This window comes from Clytia hemisphaerica, unplaced genomic scaffold (genome assembly GCF_902728285.1).
Source record: "Clytia hemisphaerica strain Z4C2 unplaced genomic scaffold, Clytia hemisphaerica genome assembly, whole genome shotgun sequence".
Classification (NCBI taxonomy): domain Eukaryota; kingdom Metazoa; phylum Cnidaria; class Hydrozoa; order Leptothecata; family Clytiidae; genus Clytia; species Clytia hemisphaerica.
The window spans coordinates 748,380-768,868 of record NW_027104380.1 but is presented as its reverse complement, the minus strand read 5'-3'; the positions used below and the strand labels follow the sequence as shown (position 1 = coordinate 768,868).

The window sequence follows — 20,489 nt, the reverse complement described above, 5'->3', positions numbered from 1 at the left end:
ATACGAACTTGAAAATCTCGATTTTTCTGAAAAAGGGGGACCCACCCCCTCCCTAAACTGGCAATCAGTAAAAATGCAAGAAGTTATATGCATAGGATACTGCATACAAGGGAAGCTAAACAAAATCTGTGGATGTTTTTATTCAAAAAACATTCCCCTTATTAATCACTTATATTATGTACCACACTTTAGACTCCTGAAAATGAAAACAAGTTTTTCTCATTCTAACACAACGTAAATTAAGTTTCTTGAACTAAATTGGCAAAATGTATCAAATTCATAAAACTAGTTGATAAACTAGACTAGATAAAAAACTCATTGTGAGTCTTTGTAACATAGCCTATATGATGAACGTTATGAACAGAAAAATCTTATCACGACTAAAAAAGTTTGAGTTTGCTCAACTCTAGTTTTGAATGAATTCTGGTTGATTGAAAGGATTGAGAGCAGCAAAAGTTAAATAAAAATTAAATTTCAATTATAGAATGAAGAATGCTTTTATATGGAATCAGGGTAGAGTGTAAACGATTCAAATAAGTTTTTATACTAACATTATACAACATTTTAAGTCAGATACCAATTTCAAATTCAGCAAAACTAGAAAAAAGGGGGACCCTCTCCCTCATTTTGGTATCGATACTAACTTAAAGATTCCCTAATTTTCAAAAAAAGGGGGACCCGCGCCCCCATTTTGGTATCGATACCAACTTGACTTTTTGAAATTTGAAAAAAAAATTGACACCACCCCCCGACCCTGGGTTTGGTATCTGGATCCTGACCCCCCCCCCCTGTAAAAAGTAGACGGATTTCTATTTATTTTTTCCCCGAAGAGGTACCTTCTAGGAACTGTTGTTGCCTTGCTGGGACTTGTGTAGTTAAAAAAGGAAAATAATGACGAGATGTGTTCTTTAGTCAGGTGTCTTCATTTCTAAATCTACTATACAATGAATGAGAAGCCTGTTATGTAAGGGTTTTTTCAGTGAAATTAAAGTTTGAATACTTTTTCAAAACTTAAACCAAAACTGAACAGTATAAATATCATAAACGTCCAAAGGTTTTTCAAAACCGCATACAAAAATAAATCGCTGATGATTAGGGCTCTCCTCTCTTTTTAAACCACCTATCGAGAGCAAAGTGAGAGTGGATGTGGATTACCCACGTATCCTTTTTTTGTTTTCCTGTAGGTATGTCACCTAACGGATTACTGGGTCAGCAAAATATTTGACTATAAAACGTCTTTCTTGCGTCATCTGAAGCACTCAGTATCCGCATCAAAACCAATCATATCATGTTGAATGTGTAGCTGGTTCAAGAATTCACCCATCTCTGGTTTAGGCTCGTTGAAAGCATCGTATAATTGTTGTGATGCTTCCTGCGCCACGTCACGCCATTTGTGGATCAGATTGTCCAACTCTTCAAGGTTGTGCTGTAGAAAGTAAATCAAAGTATGCGTAGTTCTTTCCTCTTCTTAACAGTGCGCACTTGCTAATTCGATATCGCCCTATTGGAGAGCTCTTGTTTTCGCTCGCTTATTTCATAAGATAGGGATCAAGGTGCAAGCAAGTCATTTTTAGTAAGCTAGCTTTGCTAAGAAATCCTCACTATTCAAGATCAGTGCTGCAAATAAGGAATTTCAAGTTGGCCGGTGATTACTCAATCAGAAAGCACTAATAATGAAATCATCAAAATTTCACTGAAAAAAAACCACACATATTAGCTTAAAAATGACTGGTAATTACCGGTCACCGGCCGTTATTTGCAGCACTGAAGATAGTCGTGCCATTATCTAAAAGATTTAACGGGTATATGCGTTAGAAACAGTTCCTTATTTTTTCCATTTTAACGATGGGTGTGGCTTTATCAACGCAATGAAATTTTGGTGTTCTCCAAGTTAGAAAGAACTTATTTGAGCAGTTAACAGTAGAAGAGGAAACCGAACCTTAATTCAAAATTTAATGCATTCCTCCAGCTACATCATGGCATTTTTGAAAAAGCCCTGATGAGCATTGCTTGGAGGTAAATATTGTAAGATTGACATTCTGAGGTCCTGTTTCCTTATTTTATGATGATGGATATTCTTAGTGTATTTTTGACCGATGTCATCATTAATTTCTTTAAATAGTATGTTTTGTTAAAAATAGGCGTTTATTTAGTAAAAGCTATAGTTAATTTAAGTATTTGATTTCTTGGAGCTTTAAAACCAGTTTTAGTTAAGCTGGGAAAAGTTTTCTAGAGAGCATTGAAGGGAATAAAGCTATTTTCGTCTTCAGACTCTTACAAATCCATTTTAGCCTTCAGACTCTTAACTGATTGCACCATTTGATAGAGCTTGAAGAGTAGACCACCGGGTCATTTGTCAATTTCGGTCGACATACATATTACACCGACAATGGTCGAACATCGTAAAAAATTATATGCTGTAAAAAATTTCTTCCAGTGGATTCATCTCGAAAAGTACTATCGGTTAGAGAAAAAATTCAAAGGGTTTCCATGAATAGATCTAGAGCAATACGAGTTTGAAATTTTGTAAATGTAATGTAAAAAAAACAACATTTAAAAAAGTCTCCGACAAAAAATATCATCCACTATGATTCAACATTACGGTCAAGTTTACGTTATTTTAGCTGAGTGAGCAAAATTTTATTGGGTTTCGTCACATTCGAGGGTTTATGATTTCGCAACGAACGAACGAACGACTAATTTATAGGACCTCCAGGAAGGTTCGAAAAATCCGTCCTCGAATGATATAAAATATCTTTGTATACCGTCAGTTTAGAGTTAAAATCAAAACTCTGAGTCGTATCGCCACACCGAACTGCTGAGTTACAGAACTGAACAACCGAGACAAATCGCCACACTATCGCGTCGAGCTGGTGAGTTGCTGCACACTTTTAGATTGAGATTGAAACGGTGACCTTAATTGTCTTTTGTAAAAAGACGAAATTTAGTTCTGCCCGATTTTCAACACTTTCAGGCTCATCATGTTTTTATATTTAGATTATTTTATTATTTATTTTTGTTCTTTTAAAATTGTGCTTATAAAAAAGTGTCTAAAGGCAGTAATTTAAATTATCTAAGCGAAAAATGCACACTACTGTTTTTCATTTTTCAAAATATATACTGCAACTTTTACTTGGTATCATGTTCGTATTTGAATTGGTTTTGAAGGTAAATGAAAAAATTGTCCGACCAAAATTTAATTTTCCTTGGTCTACATTGTAATTTTGTATTTCCATGAAAAGTGACAAAGGCATCTCAAGCAACGACAACAACTGCAATTTTTAATAATATCATCAAGATGAGACTAGCATCACAGTAGGACGGAACCCATACATACATGATACAATGTCATCCGGATGATAGCCGGTCATGCACATCAGGTATCAGGCCTCTCAAGTAACGATGACGAAGGGAACATAAACTCCCTTTAACTCTAGGAAGTGAAAGTTACGATACTGTCTTTACTCACACTTGCTTTCATGATATTCACAGCTGTTTATTTCCAAATATGAAACTCGGGAACAGGAACAAACAAACTTTGGAACAACTCGTCGCTACATTGCAACTTTTCTCAAGGGGCAGTTGGGATAGTACTATGTAATTGTTTCAACCGGAAAATAATACCTGTAGAGAGCAATATAGATATGCCCTCCGATGCATCGGAATGGGTCCTACCCACGATGGAGTAGGAATCACAGCGCAAGCAGACATTGCAACCCTGCAGATGCGAGCTGCCGAGCCATGGTGTATACCACGACACTCGAACTACACGGGAGAACGGATGTCCTCGCAGGTGTAGAACCTCCTGAGTGTCACGGCACACCACAATGTCTGAAATATCTACCCATACTCTTGTATCAGAGTTATGGTACCCAATTCCCCTCACATGGCATGGGTTGACCCGGGCGAAGGAGCATTCACTTGCCAAGTGAATCGTAGTGCCACGGTGGGTATCGAACTCGAGCTTCCTGGACAGAAGTCAAGCACGATAACCACTACACCACTACGCTTACGTAGAGAGCGAAACTATATTAACCTAGTTCTTGGAAGCTTTGACCTTAGGGGAACCAAAGAAAATTTATTGCTCTGTGGGCCCGACTGACCATGTTTTACTGTCAGCTGATGGTCATGAGGAATACAAATCAGCTGTAAAAATGACGTAATTTTTTTGATCTTGGGCTCTTGGGCGCCTTTTTTCATTTAAGGTGTAGGTGACAGCCTTCAAATCGTCTCCAAGTTCAGAAGATTTCAGGCTCATTGACGTTTCTGTATAAACGATCAGAATCACTTCCAACAATATAGTAGAATGAATTCAGTAGATGATCGATAATTGGAAGTATTGGAGAAGCGTTTAAAAAAGAGAAATACCTTATTTCTGTACATTTTGACCATCTTCAACTTTCTGATCATTTCTTCTTTCTCTTCAACCTGTTTCTTCAAAATTTCTTTTTCTTTCTTCAAGATCTTCACTTGTTCATCTTCGTTGAAACGTTCACTCAAGGCCTCTGATTCTTCACTCTGTGGCTTTTCTGACACTCCTTTGTTCTTTTTCTCATCGTCACCCTCCATAAGTTTTTATTAGTAGATGATTTTATTACCAAAATTCTCATTCTATTTCATTTTTGTGCATTTCAATATTTCAAATCATCTGTCAAAAGAAAAATAATGTATTTCATGTTAGCACAAAGTAAATAAGCCAGATGAGCAAACGGCCAAACGATTAAATAAATAGAAATTATACTAAAACGTTAAATCATCCAACGCAATGAATCTCAAGGGAAATTGAAAATAATCACAATGCGATTCGGTTGTGTTCGCGTTTAGAAAGCAGATTTCGATGGTTTTTTTCGAAAGAGGAAGATTGAAAGTCTATCAGTCGAACCCGTAATGAAATCGTCAACGAATGAAAAATGCTTCATTTTTAATAATGTACTCAATCTTTTAAAATGTTTCTTTCCTGTTGCTATCTACAAATATACAAAACTTTGAATAAATAACGTTTAAAATTTGCAATAAATAATATGTATGATACAGACAAATAAAAATTGAATCGTGGGTTTTCGTATAAAAAGTAAGATTTCACTACTCTCTACTGTAGCAAAACCAAATCGTAAACTCTAAAGTTTAATTACCCACTGTATACTATGTATGTGCATAGAGAGAGGGAACTCCTATGCAAAAATGAGCGATCAGTAGGTAGCCATGTTCTCACATCACACATGAATCAAGAAGGCGAATGCAACTCCTTTGTGATTGGTTGCGGATAGAGCGCATGCGTCGTATTATTAGTGAATGCCATTCGCCCGACGTTAATCGGTTTGAACTTCTGTTCCGCCGAAAGAAGATTTCCGAGTGATTCCTTCTTTTGAAGGAAAGATAGAATGAAAGCAAAGCGCGCCTATGAAAAGAAAAAAATCGATGGTTTCATGTTGAGAAGTCACCTTAGCAAGGGTTTTTGTTTGATTTGTACATACAATTAATTGGACTATCAAAAAATCTACTTTAATGACAGAAATTTTCGAGGCCAGAAATCAAATCCCCCGAAATACCAAACTTCGCGAATGGCCACACTCGCGATATTTCTTGACATTAAAGTATGTGAATAGAGACCCCAGTTGTAATGCTATGTCTTTATTTGCCTATGGGTGGATTTCACAACGTATACCAAGCTTTGCTCTAAAAAATCTCTAGCTGGATAATATTTTCTTTCGACACCTCGGGGCGTTTGAAAGCACGAGCAATTTACCACTTAATATTTTCTTTATGACTCGAGTTACAATAACGTGTACGTACCTTTTCTGCAGTCTCGTTTGCCCAGTGAAAAGGCGGTAGGTGAGCACATTGTAAGAGACCAAGTATACTTTCATTGAAGCATTGCATGAACACTGATTGTACGTGTGCATTATCTCTCTAAAATTCAACACAAAATTATTAGCACAACCAACACTCTGCGCCTTACAACTTTCTATAATCCCTAACATAACTTGACAGAAGAGTGAACGGACCTTTTGTATTGTACAATTTTCCCTCAAGGTGATGAATTCACCGAGTTCAATTCGCGTACCCATTCTCAGAAAGTCTCCGAAATACATACTTCTTTCGAACAAGTCAAATGTTAATTATTTAAAAACCTCTCTTTAAATAATTATAGCCACCATGAATGTTGCTTTCAAATATCTTTGTGAAATGGTGAAAGTTGAGTGTAATAATTTACCCTTTGAGATCTGTTGAGGGAGGATTTGGCTTTTTCTTCCCAGGTCATCATGAGAGCATCCATTAGGTCGTGATAATCCAAAGCTCTTGGGAATTGTGCCAACAAAGTGTCAAACACTGTACCTAAAACGAGCAAGTTTTTTGTTTGAGGCGCTCAAAATATCGGTTCAGTTTGAAAACTCTCAAATCCTCGAGAAAAGATAATTTGTTCCAAACTGCCAAAATAATCATCTCATTAGGAGTAATCTACAGGTTAGAATTCTCATTTGAATCAAAACCTACATATTGGGAGACACCTACATTTTGGGGGCCATATGCTGTAGTAAATAGTTCAAATATGCGATACCTCTTTCTATCAGGTCGTCTTTACAAAAGACGGTTGCAGCGTGTTGCCGAAAGTAGCCAATGAAACGAGCGTATCTTTGACACGTGACAAACCTCTCCGGAAGCATGCTAAAAAATGGTTCGCACAAAGCGTTTTTACTTTATTCATCTATGCCGTGATGGTCTTTGATAGATTCTTCTGGTTCATTTTTATATACTTAAAGACAGATTGTGTGAAAAAATAGTGCGCACTTTAAAAATTTCAGGGGGAGTTTAGTCATTGGCGTCGAACGAAAACCAATATAGAATTACAGAAAACTAACCTAAAAAATAAGTCTTATGGAACAATTCTTACTCGTAAATATCTTTAGTCACTTTGTTAAATGTGGTAGTTTTGACCGTTATTTTTGGTTGCCGATTGGAACGTAAAATTGATTGCATTAGTGAAACATTGGCTGGAACGAAAAGAATCATCAAAGTTTTATCAAAATAGTTTAGCGTACATGAGTAAAGAAGCACACAAAACATTGTGAAAATGCATTCTTATCAAGAAAGTAATTCTTACTGTTAACACCGATTGTTGGGTCCAACGGGACACCCTTCTCGAAAGGTGTTCCTCCGTTAACTATCAAATCGTGGTTCCTAAAATTTGAAAAGAATTGTTTGAAAAGGCTTCAATATTAGTATAGTGTTTATCAAAAATTAGTTTATAGCCATAGCATAAGAGCTACCAGGAAACGACAAATTCAAGTATACATTAATGGTCATAGGAGTTAATCTAATTTCATTTTTTTTAAAGTTTTCACTGATAATCGTCTTAATCTGACTAAAACACACAAAGAAATACAGTCGCTTGAAGTTCAAAAACATACCGACGTCAGTACGATCAAGACAAGTCAGAGAGTTGTTGTAATACAACTTTTTGCTCAGAATTTCATGCTCTATCAGATGGTACCTATCATTTTCGTTTATTTTGACTTTTGAAAATCAGCCTATGGCGTCACTATTTTGGTCATAAAAAGTTTTCCCGGGCATAATCCGCGCCCTCCCTCTCAAAAATATCTTGTAATATACTGTTCTTTGGAATAGACCTTAAAGACCCTAAAAATGGCCTTAAAAAGGTCGTAAAAAAGATGTCACGGAACCCCAGGCTTAGCCCCCTATTATAAGGCTTGAGGTTAATATGCAACCACCTTTGGTGAGTCTGAGCGGAAGGAATTCAGTTTTGTCAAGCAGTTTTGAAGTCCATGTAACGACATTTGGTCTCGGTGAAAAATATCCATTAAACGGATTACCGCCAACAGACGGGAAAGTTGAAACACTGATTAAGAAGAAGAGATGGTGGATGACTCACTTATTTCCAACAGGTGCACCGCTCTCATCGAACAAACTGAGCGACGCCCAGCCACAAGAAATCTCACTTCTTTCACCAGTTGACTAAAATTGAAAAGTTTCGAAGAATAGAGTTAGAGACTTCCTTTCCAAAATTTACGTTCCGCGAAGATTTCAATGCTCTCCTCGGGCTCATCCATCCAATTACTCTTTCCTTAGCATAGCTCATTTTTCCTTTTTTGTGATGTCACTCAGTTCAAATTGCGTACGCTAGATAAGTTTAACATTAAAAGTAGTTTGACGATGCTAACGAGCTTGAAGATTGAAGACCAACTTTCCAGAAAAAAACATGCCACTCCCTTACTTATTATCCACTATATATTTACCGTGCGAACGTAGGAATAGTTCAATTCCATCAGCAAACCTGTGAAGATAAAGAAACGAGACAAGGGTGAAAAGTAAGGTAAGACAGGGATGCATGTTTTCATTGTATGAGATTTTTATACAACAGCAATGATAATCAAACATCATTGCACCATATCATATTTGATTTTAATTGTGAAAACTCCACATCTAATTTCGGGACTTTAAACACTCCATGAATTTCGACTTACTTATTTTTCGATCATCAGAGTTGATCCTGGCAACGAGCTCACCATCATAGAGACTGGGAATGTGTTTGGCGACTTTCGGTGTGAATGTCCATGACAGATCGCGTTCCAAGGGTACAGCCCGCACCACGTGTATATTACTGAGGATCTGAAAAAATGGCAGAGTGGGTGGATAACAAAAGTATATTGAGCATTCTTTTTGCCTAAAGTATGCACGCAATTTGATTAGCACGAACTAGGAAGATGTATCTTACTCACCTTTTCGCCATCCCATAGGGCGAAATATACATGTCGACTCAATATTTCGACCCCTTAAACATGAAAACAAAAATTAATTCTTTTTTAATGTTTAAAGAGAGTGCATTAAGTAGGATTCATAAACAACGAACCATGTTGCTAAAACTCAAACACACATTTTTAATGTTTCATAAAGAAAAAAACTTTGAAATCTAATAACGGCAAACGATAGCCCTTGACCAAATAAGCATAAACATGCTATAATACTAGGGTGGCTATACAAATTTGCTCAGAAATTGAGCTAGAAAGCTAAGCTACTTGAAGCTAAAAATCGAGTTCCTTATAAAAAGATGTGTATAGTTCAAAACACTAAGCGTTCCAAGAAGGGTACGTACCAAATTCATATACCACTGCTAGGTTAATTGAGCTAGCTTAAAAGGCCAAAAAAATTTATAACAGGGAGTAGGAAAACTCTGAAGAAATTACAGCAAACATACCAGCACCGATGGGAGGAACAAACTTGACAGACACAAGCGTGATAGTTCGGCAAGTTGACGTCTGTTGTCCTCGTAACTAAAATCAAACCACAACTTAAAACTATAGTATATTTTTATTCAAAGCTTTTATTTGTACATAAGTGTCCCTGTTTCATATCAGACACAAATTTCATATCAGGACAGTGTCTCCCTACATCGTGTTTTAAAATTCTTTTATTCATTTTCATCGTGACGTCTTCATTCTCGTCATGCGAACCTCAAAAATGTTTCTGATTTCTTCCCTATCATACTCCCAATCATCATCATCTGTGTCACAAAGAACTGAACACGATTAGTTTCTTTGTTAATTTCCGTATCGATTGTAATAATGAGGCACTTTGTTTTTAATAATCTCGTTTTACTTTATTGCATCATGTCTTTCTTTATTGCATTCTAATAACTGGTTTGGGGGTGCTTATTAAGTGGCAGAATTAATCATATCAATTATCGGATTATCTTCTGTGTTGGTGAGTCGTTTCTTGATTCTTCTATCGAGAGCGATGATTCGAGGTTGAAGATAGAAAATTATGAGTTGCTCAGATGTGATCACCCATCTAACTCAAAAATAGGTGGTGTTTGTCTTTATTATAGAAGGGGTCTTTCTGTTGAGAGAAGGCCTGAGCTGTCTTCTCTTGACGAGTGCCTTGTTTGTGAGGTTAATTCTGGTTCGAAAAAACTTCTTCTTTGTCTTCTCTACCGAACTCCTAGTCAAAATGCAGAAGAATTTTCTGCATTTAAACAAAAATTGGAGGAAACTATTAGAAAAATTTATGATGTTTCTCCTACTTTAGCTATTTTCCTCGGTGACTTTAACGCAAGAAACTCAGTTTGGTGGACCGGTGACATTACAAATTCTCAAGGAGAGGACATTAGCGAGTTAGCTTCACAATATGGGTTACATCAACTAATTGATGAGCCGACTCATCTTCGTCCTGGGTGTTCTCCTTCTTGCATTGATCTTATTTTTTCATCTTCGCGGACTCCTATTTTAGATTCCGGGGTTTTACCTTCACTTAATCCACGTTGCCACCACCAGATACCCTTCGTAAAACTAAACTTTCGAACTATATTCCCTCCAGCTTATAAACGCAAGATTTGGGACTTTTCTCGTGCTGATGAGAGGGGAATCGTGCTTGCCCTGAATGCCATTGATTGGGAAACCTCCTTTCTGGGACTCAACGTAGAAGATCGTGTTGCCCTACTCTCTGAATATATACTTAATATTATTTCTAATTTTGTTCCAAATAAAACTATCACCATCAGAGACAAAGATGCGTTATGGATGACTCCTGTGATTAAGCACATGCTTTTGGATAAGGCTAAGATATATCGTCGTTGGAGAAAATGGGGAAATCCTTTAGATGGTCAGACACTTGATGACATGGTTGACAGGTGCAGATTGGCCATCAAGACTGCCAAGGATAGTTATTTTTCTCGTCTTGGCAACTCTTTAAATGATCCAAACATAGGAAGTAAGAAATACTGGTCTACGCTGAAGCAGTTTCTGAACGTACGTAAAACCCCAAAAATTCCACCTATTCGAAATGAAAGAAACGTCCTTGTAAGTGATGTTTCTGAGAAGGCCGATATTTTTAACTCTTTTTTCTCAAACCAATGCTCACTTATCGATACTGGTAGTGTTTTGCCACCTGAACAATTTCTTACTAACTCTAGACTGGATAATCTTGTATTTGAAGAAGAAAAAATCGAGTCTATTATTAATGCTTTGAATGTTAACAAGGCCCATGGGTGGGATAATATTTCTACTCGTATGGTCAGAATCTGTGGTAAGTCTCTAGTAAAACCTTTGCTTAGCATATTCAATCTTTCTATCAACTCTTCCCATCACAGTGGAAGAAAGGTAACGTGGTTCCTGTCTATAAAAAGGGAGACAGGAGCATAGCCAAAAACTACAGACCAGTGTCTCTTCATCCTGTGTTTGGAAAAATATATGAAAAGTGTATTTACGATACACTTTACAGGTATTTTGAAAACAATAACTTATTTTCTCCTTGTCAGTCTGGTTTTCGGGAGGGGGATTCCTGCATTTCTCAGTTGTTATCCATAACGCATGATATTTATACAGGGTTTGACAAAGATCCTTCTCTAGATACCAGGGGGGTGTTTTTAGATATTTCAAAGGCATTCGATCGGGTGTGGCACGATGGCTTACTCTTTAAACTCAAATCTTATGGGGTGACTGGACCGTTGTTTTCCTTAATTCGCAGCTTTCTTAACGATAGGCATCAGAGAGTTGTGTTAAATGGAAAAACATCTGAGTGGAAGCGAATCAATGCTGGGGTACCTCAAGGCTCGATTCTTGGTCCATTGTTCTTCTTAATTTATATTAATGATCTTCCAAAAAACCTTGAGTCAAAACCGAAGATCTTTGCTGACGATACCTCTTTATTCTCTCTTGTGATTGATCAACTCTTGAGCCTTGATGTACTTAACAGAGATCTCTCCAGGATAACTGACTGGGCTCATCAATGGAAGATGTCTTTTAACCCTGACCCATCTAAGCAAGCCATTGAAGTCTATTTTACCTGTAGACTCACTCCTCCTAATGCTCCAGTAATCTCCAGTAATTTGAAAAATGAATTTACCTTTTTGTTGACAGGATCCCAGTACAGGTCATTGTACTGAAGGTTGGAAGAATTTGTTTTGGGAATGACATAGGAAGATGAACGGTACTCTTCTGAGAGGAAAAAACAGGGTTGAGTGACATAAAAGTAGCAATGATTCTCTCTTAAAAAGGCCAGAAGGTAACAAATAACGCAATGCATGAAAACCAGACAAATTCTGAATTCAATTTTGAAATTCCTTGAAGTTCTGGGGGAGGGTGGTCCAAAAATGAAAATTGGTTCTCGTCAAAATTAAGGAAATTGCTGTCTAGCCCATGAAGTTCCCTTAAGGTAACTGAATATTCACGAAATGTAAAGGAGGTTTACCTTTTTGATACCATTTGCCGAGAGTGGATGAACGAAAGCCTTGAGGGATTGCTTTCATTGCTTTCAAAACATCTGTCACACTTGTCTGAAAATAGAGAAATAAATATTTAAGCGTTTACCATCGTGAGTAGCAAGTTCGAGCTTCCCGATTTAGAGTCAAGAATGCAAGCGACCACACAACTGCGTCAACTGGTTATATATCTAATCTGGAAAAAAATCGAAAGTACTATAATTCATTGTAAAAAAGTAACAATTCATAGTAAAGTAAACCTCAACTTTGGACGGTGAACGACAAGACTTAAATTAATCTACACTAAAATCTTTGTAACAAATCTGATCAAACATTACGTAAGCTGTCCCTTCTAACAAATGAAGAAGTTTCGTGCTACTATCCAATATGGTACAACTGGCTTCATTCTGAATATCTTTATTCTTCTTTTTCTTCCTTTTAATTTTCTAGAAAAGACGAGAGAAATTTCCAAAAAATAAGAAAAGCGAGAATTTAATGTTTTGATAGAATTAGCTTTCACTCCTTCATACTCGCGAAGATTTTTGTAACTGTAAGATATTTCCATTTCATTTGATTTACAAAGACAAAGTTGAAACATGTTGATCAATATCTGTCTTTTATCTTATCTAATGAAAAATTAACGACACGATTAAAAGCTTCTACACTTCTCGTAATGAAAATTTCATGAAGGTGCGAGAAATGATACAACATAATAAAATCTGATATTATATTTCAAAATTGAATCTTTCCAGGGGGGGGGTCTTGCAGTTACTCCTTGACACTATGTGGAGTAACTGCAATTTTGGACATTTTCTACAGACACCACCACCCTTGCAGTTATTCCATAGTGTACTAACTGATTTTACCCTCAAAATTGGTGTATACCACCCCAAAAATGCCAAATTTGGCAATTTTTTCACTGAATTCCTCATTTTTGATACCATTTCACTGGGTACGTCTTATTAACGACCGTTCAAGAGTTAAATATCTCAATCATTTTCCAAGTTTGTTAAAATAACTTTCATCCCTTGATTGAAGAAAAAAATTTGATTTTTTTTTTACTTTTGAAAAAAATGTTTTGAATTTTTTTGCTTCCGGAATTTTTTAAAAACCTAAAATTTTAAGTGAAAAATTGAAAAATGTGCTCACTTAGTACACCATATCCTACCAAAATCGACAATTTTGGGCTTAGGCACCACCCATGTTGCAGTTAGTCCACTGGTGGAGTAACTGTTTTCCCAAATTTTGGTTTATATACCACCACGGTAGTAATTGTCATTGTGTTTATATAATAACTGCATGACCCCCCCTGATCTTTCTTGTATTTGTTTAAAATCGGGAAGAGTTGAAAACTCTTTTAGAAGAAATAGAAGAAATCCATACCTTGCTTGTTTTGGAATCTTTTAAATTTTCCCACAACTCTTTGCCACTAAAAGGAAAGAAGATGCACATTTTCTAGGGTTATGTTTTTGTCAAAATTTGTTGCACATTTTCTAGGGTTATGTATCTGTCTCCGACTTTTTTCACCGATAAGGCATTTTATCAAACATAATTGGTAGAGCTGCTTCAAGTCTTCATTATTTTTTTGGTTTCAAAGATACCCGTTTATGATAAGCAAAAAGACATTTCCGTTGGAAATATTACTTCGCAATCAAATGATTATTCTATTATCACTTTTGTGAAGAATGCGATAACTTTGGAATATTTAAATGTAGTAAGACTAAGGGTAGTATGGGTTACTAACCCTTCAACATATAATTGTGTCAAGAAACGAGAATTAAAACATACCTTCTTTGCTTCTCCAACGGTGGTTTTGCTAATGAAGATTAAGACCAAAATTTCTTTATATTTCTCAATCGCTTGCTCACTAAAGACCGAGGAAGAATTAGCTTTCGAAAGTGATTATTGTCATGACTAGAAATTTTCTTAAAGCTGGCATAGACCGCATGTCAAAAGACAATGAAAGTAAAAATAAAGCTTATTATGAAATACCTTTTACATTTTTTTGTTTGATTGGTTGTTCTTCATGGACTATCTGTTGGTGAAAATGCAAGAAGTACTATTAAAACTGGCGTTAGCAATTACTCAGCACTCGCATTACCTTAAGGGCTCTGACTATAGTGAACTTTTCACATTTGTCGTTTTTTTTCCGACCCCAAAAAAATAACCATTTTGATTGGTTGAGAACAATATTTGCGATATTGTTGCGATATCGGCGAAGAAAAAACATTTTGAAAAACGCATTAGATGGTGCATCTTTTGTCAAATTAATAATGGGTTTTCGAAGAAATTTTGTAAAAGCTTCTTTATCACAAAATCTTGAAAATAATGGTTTTTGGAAAAAAAAGTCACATGATAAATCAGTTCAGAAAAATTTTCCGAACATTTTTAGATTGTTTAATCTTTTGCAGACAATTAAAAAATTTCCAAACAAAAATATTAATTATCCTTTAAAACTTAGCACTTTTTTGAAAGAGGCAGTAATATCAAATTTAATTTACGTCTTTTCAAAGTTCATAACGTCATTTTTGTAATTCAATTACTAATTTACTCTAGATAGAATAAATTCACAAATTACAGTTTTTTATTAAAAGTGTCAAGGAACTCAAAACAAAAGTTTTCTCTTCAAATCTAAGCTGAAGTGGATGAATTTTCGCGAGGACTTTTTTCGGCAGATTGACCTATTCTAAAAATTGGCGTGGATTTGTTTTCGCAAAATAGGTCTTTCATATTAAATTTAGCGATTTCGAAATCAGAAATATTGGTAATATATTCGTTACTTATCGGCATATTTTACTTTTTTAAAGAATAAGGATTGTCCAAAGAAGGAAAATAAAGGTTGAAAATGGGGAAGAACAATTGCATGGATCGCATTTCAACTATATTTGTACAATTGGAAATTTTGCGTGGACATATTTTCGCGCTGATGCACAAACAGATTTTGCATATAAGATCCGACTAGATAAAGACGTTGAACACAAACCTCCACAAGGGTACTGGGGACGAGTCCTTCGTTACCATGACAATCTCTACCAGTCCACCAACCATCATCACTGAATTAAAAAAAAACACAATAAAATACACGTTGTGTAAAATCAAACTATAAAACACCGCCTATGAGTGAGTTAAAAAAATTGATTTACTTGTAATTTATGTCCGTTTTATGAAATAAATCGTAGCAAGGTCTTAAAACGGATTGGAGCCTTTACACAAGACGTGATGTGCTAGATATGTCTAATGCTAGATGCATGCTTTGAATTTTAACCCGACTTAAAGATTTCCTACAACAAAGAAATCTAATAATACAAGAGCTCACATTGCGTGGATCTATCCCTAAGTGATTTTCCTTGGAACGCTTGCAAACTGTTCGTAAGCCACCAATAATATATATGGGGAGAAATACGAACGGGGGGAGTTCAGACAACTCTACACACTAGTGGTTTAAACGATTTTATTTACCTGACTTCTAGGATTTCGATTTGATCCCCAACTTTGAAGGTGAGATCTCCTTCTTGCTGAGCATTGTAATTTGTCAACCCACGCACAATGTGTAGCTGAGAAAAATTGGGAACTTTTCATTGAAAAATATTAAAGCTATGGCATTTTGAGGTAAGGCTGAAATCGCAGTGGACAAGTTGTGACAAATTTTTAAACAGTCAAAACTATTGAAAGAGAAGAATCCGAATAGATACTGTTTATTATACCAAAATTCAGATTCGAATTTTTTTAATTGAGATGAGCCTCTACAATAACAATCACTGAGCTTTCCCGGGCAACCTAAACTTTCGATGGGAACTGTTTTTAAATGGTACCCTGATCAATAGATCAATAAATGAATTGAGGAATTTTCGAGGAAATTGTTTTTTCTGAACAGCTAACAGCTTATGCTCTTACAATTATGTTTTTATACAAAAAACGAGGTGATCGTTTGGATGTTATGTGTAAGAAGAGTTCATACCACTTGGTCTTCACTGACTTCATCTTCGTCTGTTTCCTCATATTCCTCTTCATCGTCATCCTCATCATCGACATCAAGTTCGCTGTTAAAAGAATAAACCATGGTGTGAAACCGTCTCGGTAACTAATTTATTTAGCTTAATGCGTCATTTCTATGATCGTTTTTGGGGATAAGAAACAATGATGACTCTCCAAAGGCAAGCAAAACGTGAAGAGAAACTATTGCAACTATTGTGAATACCTTTCTCCCTCGAGATAGTCTTCCTCAAAATCGTCATCATCATCGTCCTCGTCAAAACCATCTCTATTCTGTTCAGTCACTTTTCTTCGCGGGGATGGTGTAACACTTTTGATCTTTCTAAACAAAACACATCTTCAGAGTTCATGAAAAGGATAATACACGATTTAGATAAGAGATCATTGGCATTATATAAAGACATTTGGCGATTGGCAAAAATGCGATTTTTGGCGGGGATTTTATAAAATGTGATCAAAATTCGCCAAATTCGCCAAATTCGCCCAACTTAATCCCCACCAAAATTAATCCACTTAGTAATAAGCTATTATACTGTAGATCATCTAGAGTCCATTACTCCTTCATATTCAGTTGAAATATTGTTAAGAATTGAAAAAATGGGTTAAAAAAATAAATAAAGTGAAAAGACCCACCTTCGAAGCATTTGGTAAAGAGCATTGTTAGATGGTTAGCTGTCTTTAAATGGTTAGGTTAGGTATAAAGTGAAAGAGTGTGTATGCGTGAATGATATTGACTTTCTGATTTTGTTACTGTCTGAAGTATATCATGCAGGTCTTAGTACTGTAATGCAGAAAAATGTCATGTGCAATTTCTTTTGTTCGAGTAGTATCTTTTTATGAGTAAAATCGATGAAATTCAAGTACTGTGCTGTGCTGTGCTATGCTATGCTGTGTGCTTAAAACAAATTCTTATCCTTCTTTTACTTACACTGACTTCGAAGGAACACTCTCGTTCAAGAAATTATCTGGTGATTTTAAGATTCTAAAAGGAGCAATAAAAATAAAACTGATGAATAATAAAACAAAAATATTTGAATCTGAATGATGAAAATCATACTCTTAGGTGCCAAATAAACGGGGGGGGGGGGTTCGAATAAACGAGGGGACCTAATTGCCGGGGGGGGTTGGAAATTATACTTCTAAAAACCCAAAAATAAAGGGTTTTTGGAGCAAAATAAGGGGCCTTCATTTTGCCAACTGAAATTATTCTTAAAAATTAATAAACGTAAGGGGGGGGGTTCCTAATAAGGTCCGGGGGGTTGGAAAATTTTCGAAGAATCAACAAGCAGGGGGAGGGCGTTTATTTGGCACCTAAATTCAGAAGATTTTAAAACTGATATTGGATATGGCTTTAAACGTTGTTTAGTTGAGTTAGTAGCCAACAAATAGTAAGGAAAACATTTCAAGAGCGACTTACGATTTTCTTGTACCATGCGATTCAAATTTTCTAGGAAATAAAAATTGAAAACAAAAATAACAATGATGATGGTGGAAATGATCATTAGCTCTTGTTGGTGTTATTTTTAATTTTTTTGCAGTACTCCAGTACTCCATCAGTACTCCATTGAGACACCCGGTAGATGAAGATGATGGTGTGATGTGTCAATATACGTAAAATGGTTAAAAGACAAATTACCTGAAGTAATCTTCTTCAACTTCGTCGGGTTCAAGTTGTTCCATTACTTCTGTCAGTCGGCTCTAAAAAACAATTTCACATTGTCATCCAAACAAGTAAACAAAACCATACTGCCAGTTTCAAACGTTAAACTTATACAAGGTTATTGGCCATTTAAACCTACCTTAAGTAACGTTAGTCTTTTTAGTTCAGTCCTTCTTTTTTCTTCAAATTTATTTGCGGGTAATTTTTGTTCTCTCTATAATACAAAGGACAATGAATAGGCGGGATCAGCTGCAGTATATTATTAAGAAAAGCAACTTGACAAACTTGACAAAAATCCGTCTAAATTCAAACAACTCTTCTTTTTTTCGAAATCTTTATATATATACTCTCGGGTACCTAATAGCCGGGGGGGGGGAGGCGCTAATTAGTTTTTCGAAAATTTTCCACCAAGGACATTCTTATTCCAACCCCCCCCCCGCTTATACTATTACTTTTGAGATTTTTTCCAACCCCCCTGCTTATTCCAAACCCCCCCAGCTATTAGGTACCTGAGAGTATGTATATATATTTCCAGGAATGTGCGTCGTCTCAGCTGGATCAAAAACTAACTTTGGAGATCAATCAAACTTAGCTGACAAAGACCATCAGTAAAGTAAAATGAGAGAATCCTTTCAGAAGTGGTTAATGGTGAAAAATTCCTACAACATCCAGATCATTGAGATTAGTCTCCAGACTGAAAACTTCTTTCTTCATATTTTGAGCTCTAAGGAAAAATTAAGACTTTTTGTCAATATTATTACAGTACATTCTATCATTTCTTCATCATCCCTTCAGTTTTCGCATAAAAAACAATGCAAACAGTTGAAAACCAATAAATCAAATTTAAATACCCGAGTAGGGGTACCCCCAAGTGAGATAATCTAAACATGTTGAGATTAATAATTTAGGGCAGAAACCTTGAATAAGCAGACTGTCGACCAGGTGATGCATGTCCAACATTTGGAAGATCATCTTCACAAAACTCATCAATCTATTGGGTCAAAAGAAATATTGTTTTTGCTAACTCAGTGTCTGAGTTATTACTTCTAGTTATTACCAGCAATACCCTTCGCCATACCAACACACCATCTTTGGCTCAAAACACGATCGAAAATAGGCCAAAATTGTTTCATCACGCAAAAAAGTGAAAAGTAGCCTAGATCACTTTTGCCCTATTAAATATCACGTCAAAATCTTGTTAATGTTAACATCACAAAAAAATAATAATCATGTATTCATAATTATGTGAAAATTAAGACATGTTCTTCTAAAATCAGTATAATTTTAAATAATTTTGATTGGAGCCTTGAGCCTCACTGAAACTTCAACAAGCCTACCTCAAATTTGATTTGATCAATTTGTCTTTGTAATTTATTGAGTCCTGTTGCATTTTTCCCTCTGCTCATCATAAACTGTTATTATTTAGTTTTTTTCCTGTAAAAAATGAACATGGTCAGCAATGGCTATTAAATGCTCGATTTAAAAAAACTCTTGAAACACTTGGTCTGGTGAGAATTACTAATTAATAACCATAACATAGATTTTTGAAAAAAGCAAAAAACTTGAAATTCATTTTGCTTAAAGACTGTTTTGAAGACTTCCATCTCTGAAATTTTCACACATGTGAATTAATCAGTTTAAATGTTATGAACTTGCAAAATTGGCCTTAAAAAGCATTTTAGTTGGCTAAAATTGGCTAAAATTGGCTTAATAGGGCTCAAATGGGCACAATTTTCAGCCCAATATGACTATTTTTTACTTGAAATTATAAAAAGGGAATTTCCCCAAACAAGAAAATATGATTTTTTTGCGGAAAAACAACTTTCCGGAAAAAACAGCTTCAGCCACTTTTTAGAGAACCTTGCCCTTTATCTTTACCCTATTTTAAGGCAGCTTTTGGCCCAATTATCCCCAAATTTTTTTTTTTTGAAAATCAGGATCTGTCCCTTTTTGGGTAGTCATTTTGCATCACTATGCAAAACATCAGAAAAAAATAATGGCCTGATCCCGAGAAAAGCTGGTAACAGACGAACGGACGGATGGACGAACGAACAAAGGTTTTAACTAAAGGACCTCCGAGGTAGGTCTAAAATTAATGACCCTCTTTCATTCAAAAAAAGAGAAAAATTTGATAATCCAATTTTTCACCAAGCCCAAAAACCCTATTTTTAGCTATTTTTTGCCTAAAATTTACCCAACTTTTTTTTCTCCGAAAATCAGGTTCCATCACATTTTGGCCACTATAGTAGAGTCCATTTTGTAAAATCGCTCGACTGTTTTGTTAGAAGCACTTGTTATATATTTTTGGAAAGCTAAGGGGTAGGGGAATCGAAATTACTATGTTTCCAATTTTTTTTCGGACACTTTGGTGTGATTTTCGGACAAATATGACGGTCTCAGGCAAAAATCATAGGGTTAAAAATTAATGAAAATTTTAGCTCGAGAAAACGGAGACCTGTTGTATATTTTTGGAAAGCTCTCAAAAAATTAGGATTAGGGATATATTGCAAGTATAGGTGATTTCAGTACCTAACTCGAGATATTGAGCTTCAAAAAGCGCAAAAACTGGACAAAATAGCTGTTTCTGGCTGAAAACCACGGTTTTCAAGGGTTAATATCTCG

General features: G+C 35.7%; 2 protein-coding genes across 7 annotated transcripts; both read right to left on the bottom strand.

The window, feature by feature from the left end:
* Positions 1–1,219: 1,219 nt before the first annotated feature.
* On the bottom strand, positions 1,220–4,644 carry LOC136819122 (swi5-dependent recombination DNA repair protein 1 homolog). The gene is made up of 2 exons (XM_067075292.1): positions 4,369–4,644; positions 1,220–1,426 (listed from the first exon to the last, which is right to left on the bottom strand). The coding sequence occupies exons 1-2, from the start codon at positions 4,567–4,569 to the stop codon at positions 1,247–1,249; spliced, it is 381 nt and encodes a 126-aa protein (XP_066931393.1). The 5' UTR covers positions 4,570–4,644; the 3' UTR covers positions 1,220–1,246.
* A 276-nt stretch (positions 4,645–4,920) lies between these two features.
* Positions 4,921–19,297, bottom strand: LOC136819160 (nephrocystin-1-like). Of its 6 annotated transcripts, XR_010848396.1 has the most exons (29): positions 19,205–19,297; positions 18,785–18,858; positions 18,531–18,591; positions 18,007–18,081; positions 17,844–17,905; positions 17,625–17,654; positions 17,136–17,189; positions 16,413–16,529; positions 16,173–16,254; positions 15,674–15,768; positions 15,198–15,267; positions 14,207–14,249; positions 14,003–14,030; positions 13,598–13,643; positions 12,553–12,660; positions 12,205–12,289; positions 11,860–11,951; positions 9,215–9,290; positions 8,739–8,791; positions 8,484–8,628; positions 8,256–8,293; positions 7,892–7,974; positions 7,103–7,179; positions 6,893–6,992; positions 6,560–6,666; positions 6,215–6,336; positions 5,794–5,910; positions 5,172–5,398; positions 5,052–5,140 (listed from the first exon to the last, which is right to left on the bottom strand). XR_010848396.1 is itself a non-coding variant. In XM_067075366.1 (28 exons), exons 1-28 carry the CDS (start codon positions 19,274–19,276, stop codon positions 5,225–5,227), a joined length of 2,286 nt encoding a protein of 761 aa, XP_066931467.1. In that variant the 5' UTR covers positions 19,277–19,297; the 3' UTR covers positions 4,924–5,224. The 6 variants fall into 6 exon arrangements, 4 of the variants coding, with proteins under 4 accessions (XP_066931469.1, XP_066931470.1, XP_066931467.1 ...); XM_067075366.1 differs by having other exon boundaries at positions 4,924–5,398; XM_067075368.1 differs by lacking the exon at positions 12,553–12,660 and having other exon boundaries at positions 4,921–5,398.
* Between the last annotated feature and the right edge of the window lie 1,192 nt (positions 19,298–20,489).